Source organism: Chiloscyllium plagiosum, chromosome 15 (assembly GCF_004010195.1).
Source record: "Chiloscyllium plagiosum isolate BGI_BamShark_2017 chromosome 15, ASM401019v2, whole genome shotgun sequence".
NCBI classification, from domain to species: domain Eukaryota; kingdom Metazoa; phylum Chordata; class Chondrichthyes; order Orectolobiformes; family Hemiscylliidae; genus Chiloscyllium; species Chiloscyllium plagiosum.
In genome coordinates this window covers 78,698,407-78,714,859 of record NC_057724.1, presented here as the reverse complement: position 1 = coordinate 78,714,859, position 16,453 = coordinate 78,698,407, and the positions used below count along the sequence as shown (strand labels likewise).

General features: G+C 44.5%; 1 protein-coding gene across 1 annotated transcript in view; it reads right to left on the bottom strand.

Moving 5' to 3' along the window:
- mcf2a (MCF.2 cell line derived transforming sequence a) overlaps nucleotides 1–16,453 on the bottom strand; it is a 175,636-nt gene that overhangs the window by 36,837 nt on the left and 122,346 nt on the right. The window contains exons 12-18 of the mRNA XM_043705219.1: nucleotides 14,825–14,999; nucleotides 9,887–9,975; nucleotides 7,095–7,183; nucleotides 5,101–5,167; nucleotides 2,629–2,744; nucleotides 2,469–2,538; nucleotides 2,291–2,383 (exon numbers count right to left, since the gene is read on the bottom strand). Of these exons, the coding sequence (XP_043561154.1) occupies nucleotides 2,291–2,383; nucleotides 2,469–2,538; nucleotides 2,629–2,744; nucleotides 5,101–5,167; nucleotides 7,095–7,183; nucleotides 9,887–9,975; nucleotides 14,825–14,999 (699 nt within the window). The remainder of the gene's footprint in view (nucleotides 1–2,290; nucleotides 2,384–2,468; nucleotides 2,539–2,628; nucleotides 2,745–5,100; nucleotides 5,168–7,094; nucleotides 7,184–9,886; nucleotides 9,976–14,824; nucleotides 15,000–16,453) is intronic.

Here is a 16,453-nt window from a genome sequence, read left to right as displayed (position 1 = left end):
GAGTCCTTCGTGATGGGGGATGGAGGTGTACAGGGACTGGATGTCCATGGTGAAGATAAGGCCTTGGGGACCGTGGAAGCGAAAATCATGGAGGGGGTGGAGGGCGTGGCTGGTGTCCCGAACGTAGGTGGGGAGTTCTTGGACTAAGGGGGACAGGACCGTGTTGAGGTATGCAGAGATGAGTTTGGTGGGTTCAGATTAGAAAAGTCAACATGGATTTAGTAAGGGGAGGTCGTGCCTGACAAACCTGTTAGAATTCTTTGAAGAGGTGACAAGTAGGTTATTACAAGGTAATACATGGCTTGGAAAGGGTGGACGCTAAGAAATTGTTTCCGTTAGGCGAGAAGACTAGGTCCCGTGGACACAGCCTTAGAATTAGAGGGGGTCAATTCAGAACAGAAATGTGGAGACATTTCCTCAGCCAGAGAGTGGTGGGCCTGTGGAATTCATTGCCACAGAGTGCAGTGGAGGCCGGGACGCTAAATGTCTTCAAGGCAGACATTGATAAATTTGTGATGTCACAAGGAATTAAGGGCTACGGGGAGAATGCGGGTAAGTGGAGTTGAAATGCCCATCAGCCATGATTGAATGGCAGAGTGGACTCGATGGGCCGAATGGCCTTGCTTCCACTCCTATGTCTTATGGTCTTATGTTTTGTTCTAACGAAGAAATCTCCAGATTCTCCACAGAACTGAAGTTTCCATTCCTCCGGAATGTTTCCAAAGCTTAAACATTCCTTCAAAATGATGGTGCCCAGAGTTGAACCCAGTACTCTGGCGAGGCCTGACCAGTCTAAGAGCACTTCAGGGAACATCTCCAGGACCCCCCGCACCAATCAACCCCACCGTCCCGTGGCCCAACATTTCTCCCACTCTGCCGAGGACATGCAGGTCCTAGGCCACCTCCACCGCTGCTCCCTCACCATCCGACGCCTGGAGGAAGAACGCCTCATCTTCCGCCTCGGACACTTCAACCCCAGGGCATCAATGTGGACTTCACTAGTTTCTTCATTTCCCCTCCCCCACCTTACCTCAGTTCCAAACTTCCAGCTCAGTACTGTCCCCATGACCTGTCCCATCTGCCAATCCCCCTTCCCACCTATCCGCTCCACCCTCCTCTCTGACCTATCACCTCCATCCCCATCCCCATTCACCTATTGACCTCTATGCTACCTTCTCCCCAGCCCCACCTCCCTCATTTATCTCTCCATCCTGGAGGCTTCCTGCCTCTATTCCTGATGAAGGGCTTTTGCCCAAAACGTCGATTTTCCCGGTCCTCAGATGCTGCCTGACCTGCTGTGCTTTTCCAGCATCACTCTGATCTAAACCCCAATCTAAGAGTTTTCCATTATCTTTCAGCTTTTGCAGTTTGCCCCTGTACTGATGTAGTCAAGGTTCTAATTTGCTTCTTATCTGAATGGGGATAGACTAGGAAAGGGCGGAGATGCAGTGAGACCTGGGTGTCCTTGTGCAGCCGTTGCTGAAAGTAAGCATGCAAAGGCAGCAGGTGGTGAAGAAGGTAGACGGTATGATGGTCTTCATAGTGAGTACAGGAGCAGGGATGTCGTGCTGCAACTATACAGGGCCTTGGTGAGACCACACCTGGAGTACTGTGTGCAGTTTGGGCCTCCTTATCTGAGGAAGGATGTCCTGGTGATGGAGGGAGTGCAGTGAAGGGTGACCAGACTGATTCCTGGGATGGCAGGGCTGACATATAAAGAGAGACTGGATTGGTTAGGATTATATTCACTGTATTTTCGAAGAATGAGGTGGTGGAGAATTCATAGAAACCTGTAAAATTCTAACAGGACTTGACAGGTGGAAAAGATGTTCCTCATGACTAGGGGGTCCAGAACCAGGGGTCACAGTCTAAGGATATGGGGTGGGCATTTAGGACTGAGAGAAAAGTCTATGCTCAGCGGGGAGCCTGTGGACTTCTCTACTACAGAAGGCAGTTGAGGCTAAAACATTGAATGTTTTCAAGAAGGAGTTAGATATGGTTCTTTGGGCTAAAGGGATCAAAGGATATGGGGGAGAAAGCAGGAACAGGACACGGAGTTGGGTGGTGCGCCATGATCATATTAAATGGTGGAGCAGGCTCAAAGGGCTGAATGGCCTACTCCTGCTCCTGTTTCTTGTGTTTCATGAATAACTTTCTCAGCTTGTTCTACCACCTTCAAAGATTGGTGCACAAAAAAGCCCCCATGTCTCCATATTCCTGCAGCCCTATAAAACCCAACCATTTGATTCTTAATATCATTTTAGATCAACATTTTTGAAAAATCTATTACCTGAAAGAAGGGACAGTCTGAGCACTGTCTCCAGAGATGTTCTGAGCGTGGCTTGTTCTGACAGTATTTCACATACATTTGGAAATTCTCCCTCTAAAGAGCAGAGTGAGAAACACTGACATGAGGCCAACAGATGCAAATAATATAAATGTCAGTCTAAAGAGTAGAAAGTTCATACCCTCTGAAGGAAGCAGACTCCTACTTTCTCTGGCATCTCGATGCAGTTCTGAAGGTCATTAAGAAAAATCCTGGGGAAGATATGAACTATTAATAAAGGCAACATTCATCCAAAAACATCCACTGCAATCTGCAAAGGGTAAGGCGCGTCCGATTTGTACCTGCTGTGAAAATCATAGATCTCTGACATATTCCCAAACAATACCTCCTTCTGGTTCTCCAATAAGGACGGCATGAGAGATATCATCATTGGATTGTCCATCTCCATTTTGTAACCCTGTAAAAGTACAGGGAAAATCAACTTGAGCCAACGTACAGAGATAGGAAGCAGAGATGGATCACATCAGCTCTATCTAGACAATAACCATATTTTGCTTCAGTTCTGACAACCCCAATTTGCCTTTGGAGGTCGCACACTGGTTTCTGACACTCCTGGAAGCTGGTGGCTTTTGGTTTGGTAGCTGTTGTATTTTTGAGGAACAAATGGGGTTGATGAAGAAGTTGCACTCAAGTATTTGTCCAACCAACCTCAAGTTTGCACCCAAAGCATAGAGAATTCTCTCTCACTACCTTCGTTCTTTGAGAGATAATCTTCAGTCTCTGACTCCTGGTTTACCAACAAACAGCTCACAAAGACTGTCCACATCTTAATTAGGCCCCAGCACACCCTCTTCTTGCCTCAATAAAGTAACCACAATTTTATTGAGTCTTTCTTCATAACCACAACCATAGTATCACGACTCACTGAGCCAGCATATTGGAAATAAAGCCCTCTATTCCCAGAGTCATCACAAAATTTAAAGGTTTTACAAGTATGCAAAGTTCACCAACTTCCCTGATTTTCAGATCCAGGTTGACAGAAAGCACAGACCAGGTTTCTGTAGTTACCAAGAATTACTATTTATTACAAGGTACACAATTAAAAACTGTCAGATATAACTCTGCCAATTCAAACTAATTCCCTCTTACATAAAAACACACACACATGCGCGCGCACACAAACACACACTCACGGACACACACACTCACGGACAATTGAGTGTTTTGGGTGGTGGCAGAGACTGGGGAAAGCTGTTTAGTGGTCCCTGTTATGTTGAGATGGTTTCTGTGCTGATTGGAATGTTGCTCTGGCACTTCCCTTTTTCTGGAAGTTTTCACTGGCTTGCAGAAGGTACAGGATGGAGCTGCCTCAATGATAAAAGGTCCCTGGCGTTTACTGACTAAATGTCACAGCTCATAGCAACTGTTGAAAGAGAAGGCAGCTGAACATCTTCAGCTTTGATGTGACATGTATTGTTGAGCACAGAGAGATCTCCCATGGTGGAGGTCTGAACCTTCTTTGTATCTTTCTCACAGCCACAAGCTGTTCAGAGACCTGAGAACCAATCACACATTTGTTGGCAGACAGAAGACTTTGTCATTGGTAGCTAGTCACTGTAAACCAATCTGCTACATGTTGCCAATCAACACAACCCTTCAGCTCCAGTTCACCTGCAGCCATTGCTGTAACCCACAGCTGTGCAAATAATTTTCACAATGAGCATCGGGTGAGTTGCTTTGAATTTGTATATCAACTCTTGCAACACCTGGTTTTAGAAATATCTCTCCTCATTTCAGACCGTATATACAAAATAACACAAAAGTAAAGATTAGTCTTTGCAGTACAAACAACCTCATGTAGATGATCAAACTCAAAGCAGCTAGCTGGTTTATGGTGTTACCTGAAGCACACTGCTCAGCTCCTCCACATACACACGCTCCGTCTCGATCAGCTCATTTATCACGTGCCTGCAAAAATAAGCATTAAAGTGACATGGCAACAGCTCATCAACAGCAGCATGCATTTATATAGCACCTACAACACAAGGAAACATCCCAACATACCTCACAACTGTGTAAATTTCACATCGAGCCACATAATGAGGTACAGGCCAAGGGTTCAATAGTTTGGTGACATCGGGGGTGGGGGGGGGGGTGTTCACGCAGCAAATTAAAGGACCACAGAGAGGTACAGAAGTGATGAGGCTGAAGGAGACAACTGCAGTTTCCAATAGTTCAGTATTAAACTCTGAAGGAACACGGAGATGCCGGCCATAATATTGGGTGACAGTACAGGGAAATAGGGTGTTTGTGACCACAGAGGGATTTGAAAATAACAATATGAACTTTAATGTGAACAATATGAACTTTCCTGAGGAAGGGCATGTGCCCGAAACGTCGAATCTCCTTTTCCCTAGATGCTGTCTGACCTGCTGTGCTGTTCCAGCAATAAAGTTTCAGCAGAGACCTGAGAACCAATCACACATTTGTTGGCAGACAGAAGACTTTGTCATTGGTAGCTAGTCACTGTAAACCAATCTGCTACATGTTGCCAATCAACACAACCCTTCAGCTCCAGTTCACCTGCAGCCATTGCTGTAACCCACAGCTGTGCAAATAATTTTCACAATGAGCATCGGGTGAGTTGCTTTGAATTTGTATATCAACTCTTGCAACACCTGGTTTTAGAAATATCTCTCCTCATTTCAGACCGTATATACAAAATAACACAAAAGTAAAGATTAGTCTTTGCAGTACAAACAACCTCATGTAGATGATCAAACTCAAAGCAGCTAGCTGGTTTATGGTGTTACCTGAAGCACACTGCTCAGCTCCTCCACATACACACGCTCCGTCTCGATCAGCTCATTTATCACGTGCCTGCAAAAATAAGCATTAAAGTGACATGGCAACAGCTCATCAACAGCAGCATGCATTTATATAGCACCTACAACACAAGGAAACATCCCAACATACCTCACAACTGTGTAAATTTCACATCGAGCCACATAATGAGGTACAGGCCAAGGGTTCAATAGTTTGGTGACATCGGGGGGGGGTGTTCACGCAGCAAATTAAAGGACCACAGAGAGGTACAGAAGTGATGAGGCTGAAGGAGACAACTGCAGTTTCCAATAGTTCAGTATTAAACTCTGAAGGAACACGGAGATGCCGGCCATAATATTGGGTGACAGTACAGGGAAATAGGGTGTTTGTGACCACAGAGGGATTTGAAAATAACAATATGAACTTTAATGTGTGAGTATTTCTGGACCAGGAGTCCCAGAAAGCTTAGGGATGACAAAGATGGTATAGGGTGGGAGTTATGACGCACATATCAGGGTTTCTGAGGAGTACGGGTTTCAACAGGATGGAAGGTGGGAGGCTACACTGTGATTACTAGTATCATCAAGGCTAGAAGTAACAGAAGGTATAGATGCACATCCTTTTACTCTTAGGGACATTCAACTTTGTTTTTAACACAAAAACAATGGGTCTATGACTTACATCTCCCTCATCGCTTATCACTTCACTACATTCTTCCTTTCTGTTTTCATCTGACTGAGTTAAGGTGAGAGATTTCTGAGCAGTGACTGAATCCTTTATCAAATGCAATGCTAAAACATTCCCATGTCCAGCCCTCTCTCACCTAGTCAGCTGTGGTCCAGCACACTTCAGTCAGTTCATCAGGCATGTTGCCCTTTGGATAGGCTCGTTTTAGATAACAGAAGGTTGTAATTTCAAATCTAACCCGAGATTTAAGGAAGAAAATACAGGATGCAATACCCAGCACTAACAGAGTGTGGCACTGTTGAAGGGTCATTACTGAGGTAGCCCCCAACTGTCAGAGGGTCAGTGCTGAGGAAGTGCAGCACTGTCAGAGGGTCAGCGCTGAGGGAGTGCAGCACTGTCAGAGGGTCAGCACTGAGGGAGTGCAGCACTGTCGGAGGGTCAGCGCTGAGGGAGTGCAGCACTGTCGGAGGGTCAGCGCTGAGGGAGTGCAGCACTGTTGGAGGTGTAATTTTTTATTTCATAAAACCAAGGCCTCTTAGGTGATGGATAAATATGCCCCACTAAATTCCATGCAAGATAAATGATTTCTAATCAGCGCCGCAGCCAATCTTATAACAATGAAAAGAGATTATCCGTCAGTACCTGATTGCTCCTAGTTTGCTTATTGACTTTCACACGCTGTGACAGAGAGTACACTTTAAAGGGAAACGTATGTTCTTCCTGCACACTGACCCACACAGGACTCACTGTCTCATACTGCATCTGTAATTCTCATAAACCAGCAGAAACATGCTGGAGGTGACAATAACCCCTACTTGACCCACAGACACAATTATTCCTGTCTTCTACACCATGTCATCGATATATTCACGAAACAAAAATGATAATAGAAGTTGTGAAGGAGGGATTCATTTACAAGCTGTTGGGTATATCAAAGGACCAAATTGTGGTGAATTTAGTTTATCTCTACATGTTATAATGAAAGGTTAAAGATATGCCTGGAAAACATAAGTTATAATAAGTGTTTATATCTGAAGTATAAGTACAAATAGGAAACAGTGAAACAGCCTTACAGTAAAATTCATTTCTAATTTCCACTGAATCATTCAGGAGCAAAATATATAACTGTTGATTGATCCAGTATCAACTGCTGTACATGATCATCCAAAATCAAAACGATCCCAATGAATTCTATTGTGATTAGCAGGACCAGCAAATAGTAACGTAAAACATTAAACACTGTGTGTCACTTAAAAAATACTAAGACCGGTTTGTAATGTTGTTAGTCTCTCACCCTTTTAAGATTTCCACGCTGTCATCACTTTCGGAATTTAGGGAGTACAATGCATTTCTTGTTTGACTGATTTCATGCATAACCTCAATCTGGGTGTGGGGAGATAAATAAAGATTGGATCAAACTCCTGTGTTACCTCTTTATTCCTCTTTATGTTACCTCCTCTGATGTATCACACTCCAATTCTCCTGATTGACAGGGGCTTTTCTGATTACATCGCGAACTTGTCTATCACAGAGAAGAACAAAGTTTCATTCCAAATCTTTAGTGAGGAAGCAACTGTCTCAAACGCTGAGCTGTCCCACACTGACTCAATGGAGCAACCAGTACACGACAGCAGCCCACAGCACAAGTCTTTTCCTGGACAGCTCCTATTCTTCCTGGTGTCTGGAAAGGACCAAGACACAGAATGGACATCAAAGAGATCCCTTTCCAACTGCCCATGTCCTCTCCACAATGCTGACTGACAGTGAGCCTAATTTTAAACCTCTCTCTGAGGGAACAGAAACTGAAAACTGGAATTGAAGGATCAACTGGGCTTCAGAAGAACTAGGCGGGATCTCATTCAAACATACAAAATCCTATGGGGCGAGACAGGTACAGGAACATAGAACATAACAGCGCAGTACAGGCCCTTCGGCCCTCGATGTTGCGCCAACCTGTCATACCAATCTGAAGCCCATCGAACCTACACTATTCCACGTATGTCCATATACTTGTCCAATGACGACTTAAATGTACTTAAAGAATGTTCCTGATGTTGGGGAAGTCCAGAACTAGGGGTCATATCTAAGAATGATGGGTAAGCCATTCAGGACTGAGATGAGAAAGAATTTCTTCTCTCAGAGAGTTGTGAACCTGTGGAATTTTCTCCCACAGGATGCTGGGGCCAGTTCATTAGATATATTCAAGAGGGAGCAGCAGGTGGTCCTTGCAGCTAGTGGGAGAAAGTGGAGAGTGGGGATAAAAGGGTACTTCTTACAGCCAGTGACTAGTGGTGTTCCAAAGGCTCAGTGTTGGGACCACAACTTTTCACTTTATACATTAATGATTTGGATGAAGGAACTGAGGGCATTCTGGCTACGTCTGCAGATGATGCAAAGAGAGATGGAGGGACAGGTGGCATTGAGGAGGCAGGTAGGCTGCAGAAGGATTTGGACAGGTTCGGAGAATGTGAAAGTGAGGTCATGCACTTTGGTAGGATGAATATTCAGAAATCTGAAGTAAAAAGGGACTTAGGAATCATAGTTCAGTATTGTCTCAAGGTAAACTTGCAGGTTGACTCAGTAGTTAGGAAGGCAAACAAACACAATGTTGGCACTTATTTCCAGAGGAGTAGAATGTAAAAGCAGGGATTATTTCTGAGGTTTTATAAAGCTCTGGTCAGATCATATTTAGAATCCTGAGAGCAATTTTTGACGTCATACTTGAGGAAGATAGACTGGCCCTGGAGCGGGTCCAGAGGAGATTCACGGGAATGATCCCAGGAGTGAAAAGCTTAACATATAAGGACCATTTGAGGGACTTTGGATCTATGCTCAATGGAGCTTAGAAGAATGAGGGGGGAATCTAATTGAAACTTACAGAAAAGCCTGGACAGAGTGGACATTGGGAAGATATTTCCATTGATAAGAGAGACTAGGACCCGAGGGCACATCCTGACAGTAAAGGGAAGACCCTTTAGAACAGAGATAAGAAGAAATGCCTTCAGGCAGAAAGTGGTGAATCTGTGGAATTCATTGCCATAGAAGGCTGTGGTGGCCAGGTCTTGGTGTATATTTAAAACAGAGATAGATAGGCTGTTGAAAACCAAAAGAACAGTGGGTGCTATAAATCAGAAACAAAAACAGAAATTGATGAAAAAGCTCAGCAGGTCTGGCAGCACCTGTCGAGAGAATTCAGAGTTAACATTTCGGGTCCAGTGACCCTTCCTAGGAACTGACAGATGGTTCTTGATAGTGTAGTGAACCAAGGGTTACAGGGAGAAAGTGGGAGAATGGGTTGAGAAATGTATCAGCCATAATAGGTTGGGCGGCCCGATGGGCCAAATGGCCCAATTTCTGCTCCAATGTCTTGTGGTCTTATGGATCAAGGGATATGGAGAGAATGCGGGCAAAGGACACTGAGATTGCATGATCAGCGATGATCATATTGAATGGTGGAGCAGGCTCGAAGGGCCGAAAGGCCTACTCCAGCTCCTATTTTTAATGTTTTAATGTTTAAGGATTGGATGATGATGGAAGACCAGCACTTCCCACCTCACACTTCTGCGCCTTATCTCAGATTTCGATGCATCTAACAGCAGTGAAGAATATTCACTTCCAAAGCTGTAATCCAGCTCAATTCAGCCCCCAGACCATTCAAGCCAAACACAATGATGGCCCACCAAACTGATCAATAGAACTCTGATTGGATGAATCTCACACTGCTACTTTTGGTCCATCCTCTTGGAGTTCCATGTTGGGAGTGTGATGGGGCTCTGGAAATCACTAGCCCCAGAGACCGAGACCCTTAGTGCATTTCAAAACCACTTTATTATGTACCCAAGATGTTTAACCTACAGACCAAGGGCTGGAAGGTAGCTGAAGACTAGATTGCTCATTTTTTAACAGCACAGACAGAAGGGGCAGAATAGCCTTGTGCCATATCGTGAATCTTTCTACATTTCTATGTAGCACAAACAGTTGCTCCATCCTTGCTGTCAGATCTCTCTGTGGTGCTGTATGTAATGTATCTGAGATATTCCTACATCTGAAACTCATCCGCGTCCACGTTGTTGTGTCACAAATTACCTTCTTTGCATTCTGCGGTTTTCTGGAGTTTCTCTTTCCATACAGGGAAATGTCAAACGGGAATTTCGACCCAGAACTCGAATCCACTGCTTCAAAGTAAACAGACTCCATTAAAAAAACTGTTGAGTAAACGCCTGTCTTCCCTCTCCCACCCAGACCTCCCCACTCTTGTCTCTCTCCCCCAATGCCATTCCTCAGACTACCCCCACCCCCCCAATTCTGCACCGTCCCCATCCACCCAACCCTACCCAGAACCTGTGCTCATCAACACCATCCTGATCCCTTACTCACCCCCCACCTGCCCCTCCTACTCCAAACCTGTTCCACAGCTACAGAGAGTTTGCTTAATTTTTTTTTCATTTAGATAAATGTTATCCACTGTCCACTAGTTTAGTGGAGATATTTCTCCAACATCAAATAAACAGGTTACCATTAGCTTTAAGTCAGAAGGCAGAGGAACATCATCCAGAAATATTAAGCCTTTCATGTTGACAGGTACATTTTAAAGTTGCTGCATTTACTGACAATGAAGCAAAGAGCATTTTGGGTGAAAGTGGCATTAATATTATGTAGGAGCAACCTATCAATGTCGAATTTTGAACAGAAATGATAACAATGAATGGTTAACGCATATAAAATCAAGTTAAAACATCAGACTAGACATCAAATCAGCTGAATCAATATTTGGGTAGGAGAGTGATCTGGGTATTTTTGTACATGAATCATTGAAGGTTAGTGTGCAGGGATAGCGAGTAATCAGGAAAGCTCATTGAGGGTTCTAGATTATTCCAAGGGGAGTTGAATGCAAGAGTAAGGAGGTTATGCTTTAATTATACAGGGCATTGGCAAGACCATGTCTGGAGTGCTGTATAATGCACTGGTCACTGTACCTATGGAAGGATGCTAATGCATTGGAAGCTATTCATAAAAGGTTTACCAGACTAATCCCTGGAATGAGGGGATTGCCTGATGAGGAAAGGCAGGACAGGCTGTGCCCTGTATCTTCTAGAGTTTAGAAGGGTCAGAGGTGAATGAATTGAAACATAAGATCCTGAGGGGACCTGACTGTGTGGAAAGGATGTTTTGTTTTTGGGAGAATCTAGAACTAGAGGGTCAAAGTTTAAAAATATAGTGGCATCTATATAACTCCAAATGAGGAAACATTTTTTTCTCCAGAGGTTTGAGACTCTTTGGAATCCCCCTCCTCAAAAGGCAGAATCTTTAAATATTTTTAGGCAGACAGAGATAGATTCTTGATGACCAAGGGGGATGAAAGATTATCGGGGGATAAGCAGGAATGTAGAGTTGAGGTTAAAATCAGATCAGCAATGATTTTAGTGAATGGGAGAGCAAGCTGGAAGGGCTGAGTGGCTTATTCTTGGTCTTTTTAAATATTTCTCTCAGAGTACAATATAACCCTGATCAAATGGACCAATGGGCCAAGGAGTGGCAGATGGAGTTTAATTTAGATACATGTGAGGGGTTGCATTTTGTTAAGGCAAAGCAGGGCAGGACTTACACGCTTAATGGTAGGGCCCTGGGAATAGAATCCCTACTGTGTGGAAACAGGCCATTTGGCCCATCAAGTCCACACCAACCTTTGAACAGCATCCCACCCTACCCAATCCCTGTAACCTTGCATTTCCTATGACTAACCCATCCAGTCTGCACATCCTTGGACACGGTGGGACAATTTCCCATGGCCAATCTGCCGAACCTGCACATCTTTAGAGTGTGGGACGAAATCAAAGCACCCAATGGGGAGAATGTGCAAACACCACACAGTCACCCAAGGGTGGAATTGAATGCAGATCCCTGGCACTGAGAGGCAGCCATGCTAACCACTGAGCACCATGCAGCTCATGCTGATATTAGTGAATCAGATGGTGTTTTTGACAATGGTCACATGTCACCACTAGATTAGCCTTTAATTCCAGATTTCAAATTTAAGTTTCATCATTTGGGCATGGTGGGATTCAAACCCATATCCCCAGAACATTAACCTGGGGCACCTTCGGGGGGTGGAGGTAAGACATCCTTTGGGACTATGAAAAGGAAGGCTTGCAGATACTAAGCACAGAAACTCATTCAGACTACCAAACCTACCAAAGAACAGTCTGAAATTTCTATGGAGGCTGAAATAAGAACATAGAACATAGAACATAGAAGAATACAGCGCAGTACAGGCCCTTCGGCCCTCGATGTTGCGCCGATCCAAGCCCACCTAACCTACACTAGCCCACTATCCTCCATATGCCTATCCAATGCCCGCTTAAATGCCCATAATGAGGGAGAGTCCACCACTGCTACTGACAGGGCATTCCATGAACTCACGACTCACTGAGTAAAGAACTTACCCCTAACATCTGTCCTATACCTAACCCCCCCCCCCCCCCTTAATTTAAAGCTATGCCCCCTTGTAATAGCTGACTCCATACATGGAAAAAGATTCTCACTGTCGACCCTATCTAAACCCCTAATCATCTTGTACACAAAAATTGGTGAGCACTTGCTGGGATTTCATGTCCTCTGGTTACAGATTCTCCCAAACGTGAAATAAAAAGCAGGGACAAAGGTAATTATTGCAGATGACATGAAAATTGGTGGAGTTTGGGTGAGTGTGCAAGAATATCTAGGTTGCAGGAGGTTACAGATTAGTTGGAAAGATGTGCAGAGAAATGACGAATTGAGTTTAACCTGGACATGTGTCAGATTATGGAGTTTAGGATGGCAAATTCAAGAAAAAATAGGATACTGAGGGACATTTATGTACAGAATTATCTTGGTGCAAGTCAGTACTCCTCCGACTTTCGTATCATCCACAAACGTGCTCACCCAACCTTCTAGCTCTTCCTCCAGGTCATTTATAAAAATGACAAACAGCAATGGTCCCAAAACAGATCCTTGCAGAACACCGCTAGTGACGGCACTCCAAGATGAACCTTTGCCATCAACTACTACCCTCTGTCTTCTTCCAGCCAGCCAACTCCTAATCCAAACCTCCAACTCACCCTCAATGCCATACCTCCGTATTTTTTGCAGTAGCCTCCGTATTTTTTGCAGTAGAGGCTAGGTATTTCAGAGTGATCTGTTCACTTTAGCTATTTTGAATTGCTGCTGCACAATTAATTTCCCAAACTATAATTTTCACAATGTGGTGCCTATCAAGTGAGCATTTAGATGGATAGTTCCAAGTATTTATACAATTGAAATATTAGTTTATAAAAGAGGTTAAGTACTTGATGTTTAGTTTCATAAGATATTCATTGAAGGAATTTCAATGAGTAGCGTTATTTTTTCCAATCATAATATGGACACTGTCAACATGGCTCCCGAGGTTTTCTCCTGGTGGATACAAGGTGAGTTGGGATGGACAAGGAAGGACAAAGATGGTGGGTACAAGGTCTGAGTTGACATAAAAGTTAGAAAGGACCATGGAGATGATTGAGCAAAGAATGGCACAAGGGCTATTAAAGGCCACAGGGGTAGGTATACAGGGATATAAACTGGCAGTGAATGTATGGGGGTTGTGGTGGATGGGTAGGCAAACACAGGACGCATGAAAGGCCAAGAGGCGGGGTTGAGGGGAAAAGGAAGGGGAAATGAATGGGATAGGTGCTGCACATTTCTCATCTTTCTTTTGAAATTCTGATCACAGCATTGCCACGTGAGGCCAGCTCTCCGTAAAACTCACCTTGGCAAATGGCAGCCCCATTAGGATCTTAACTGGGCATTGATCTGACTCCCTACCCAGCCCCAACACACAGGCCCCCTCCTGCCCCTCCCCTGACTGGAAATGGGAAGTGTGGGCGGCTGGGGTATCCCCTGGCTAAAAGAAACCAAAGATGTCAGCTGACACTTCAGTGTAGCACAGCTGGAGGACTGCAATGCTGGAAGTACCACCCTCTGAATTCATGGTGAACAGAGACCTCATACCCGCCCCCCCCACCCCCCGACTCCGTTTGTCCTCTGGGGCGCCCCCCATTACAGTAAGAGCTGGATAGCTCTCCCTCTGTATCCTGTGGAACTAACCACCTGCTCCTGATAATGCAATGGTTTGTGAGAGCCTTCTGTGCACAACAAGTCTTCCAGATTTCCCACGTTGCAGTGAAGACTAATTAATATATTAAACATGATTCTTAGATGCCGATGTTGGACTGGGGTGTACAAAGTTAAAAATCACACAACACCAGGTTATAGTCCAACAGGTTTAATTGGAAGCACACTAGCTTTCGGAGCGACGCTCCTTCATCAGGTGGAGCGTCACAATCACCTGATGAAGGAGCGTCGCTCCGAAAGCTCGTGTGCTTCCAATTAAACCTGTTGGACTATAACCTGGTGTTGTGTGATTTTTAATATATTAAAGGATTTGACCAGCAGACCCCAGGTGCGAACAGATCCCATTCCAAGTCCGATTGCAGATTCATTTGTACGCAAGTCAGAACACAATACAGGACAACATCAAGCAGCATGCCGTAAATATAAGAAATGTTTGTTTGTCGGGTATATAATGCTAAAGGTGAAAGTGAGGACTGCAGATGCTGGAGATCAGAGCTGAACATGTGTTGCTGGACCTGCTGGACCTCCTGACCTGCTGCGCTTTTCCAGCAACACATTTTCAGCCCATATTTAATGCTAAACCCCAACATGGGATGCATTGGCAAGTATTTGGGTTCGTAAGTCAGACATTTGTAAATCAGGGACCCCCTTGTAAATCTGTTTGTGAAAGGGGTGCTATAGAAAGGCAAGACATCAACAGGACATCTCCTCAGTATTGACATTGGTGCCTCCCACCAAGCACCTGCCCCTACACAATCAATTCACTAGCTGCAATAATTGAGAGTAAGAAAGTTTTCATGCTGTTCTTCGATCGAGATGCTGGCTCCTCTTTGTTACCTTCAGTGATTGTGTTCCAGTTTATCCCAGCTGGATAGTTACCGTGTTTCGGTGAATTGAAAGGGCTCTTTAAAGACAGAGCAGAGGGTTCTGGTCGTGGTGCTACCGGTTGAACAGGACGGGCCTGTTTGACAGCCAGTTTCTTCAGGGACAATTGTCGCTGCTCGAACATTGCGTGCACGTTTTCCAGCTTCTCATGAACCATCTGGATCTGGGCCTGTGAAAGGGTGAAACAAAGAAACCCACAACAGCATTAAAAAAAAACTGAGATAGAACAAAGCAACAGCTGAACTGATACACTCTGACATAGGCATAAGTGAGGACTGCAGATGCTAGAAATCAGAGTCTCGATTAGAGTGGTGCTGGAAAAGCACAGCAGGTCAGGCAGATGAAGGGCTTTTGCCCAAAATCAATGTTTTGGGCAAAAGCCCTTCATCAGGAATGAAGCTCATTTCTGATGAAGGACTTTTGCCCAAAACGTCGATTTCCTGCTCCTTGGATGCTGCCTGACCTGCTGTGCGTTTCCAGCAGCACTCTGATACACTTTGCCTTAAAGTTTGAACAGAAGGAAACAGGAGCGGAAGCTGGCCATTTGGCCCTTTGAGCCTGTTCCACCATTCAGTAAGAAATGGCTGTGCTAGTTGTGGTTTGGATCCCATTATTTTGGCTGTCTCCCAGCATTCCTGTCCTGCCCCACCCCCACACTGCAACCTTCGAACCCGTCGTCAATCAAACATCCACATGAACATACAAACATGGAACTAAAGACTCACAAAGACTAAAGACTCATGACCCTCAGAGAGAACTGTTTTGTCATCTCTGTTTTAGATGGGTGCCCCCTTATTTGAGAACAGTTACAGATTTTCCCACAAGAGGAAACACCCTTTCAATATCTATCTGGACAGGGCCCCTCAGGATTGTATGTGTTTCAATTCAGTCACCTCTGGCTCCTCTAAACTCCAGAGGATACTAGTCTAACCTGTCCAGCTTTCCTTCAGAAGGCAAACTTCTCAATCTAGGCATTCATCTAATAAACAAAGACAGAAATTGCTGGAAAAGCTCAGCAGGTCTGGCAGCATCTATGGAAAGAAATCAGATATTTTGGGTCCGGTGACTCTTCCTCACTGGGTCTGAGGAAGGGTCATTGAACCCTAAGCATGAACTCTGACTTCTCTTCACAGATGCTGCCAGACCTGCTGAGCTTTTCCAGCAATTTCTGTGTTTGTTTCTGATTTACAGCATCCGCAGTTGTTTTGGTTTATGTCAGTGTAATAAACCATGCAGTGCATTACCATCCTTCTGTGATTACAGTGACCAGTACTGTCCATAGTACTCCAGCTACAGACTCATTCGGTAACTAAAGCATGATCTCTCTTCTCTTGCATTCATTTTCCTTCACAGTAAAATGCCACATTCTATTAGCTTTCTGATTACTTGCTGTACGTGCAGACTAACCTTCTGTCTTTCATCACCAGATCACTTCACATGCGATTTGCAATTTCGCACTATTTAGATAATATGAATCACAGAATCTCTACAGTGTGGAAACAGGCCCTTTTCTCCACACAAAAGAAACCCAAACATATAACTAAGCAGCATTGCTTAGTCTGAGGCCCACTGAAGATGTTACCTGGTAAGGAAACGAAACATCTGGAAATGAACCTTCCAGCT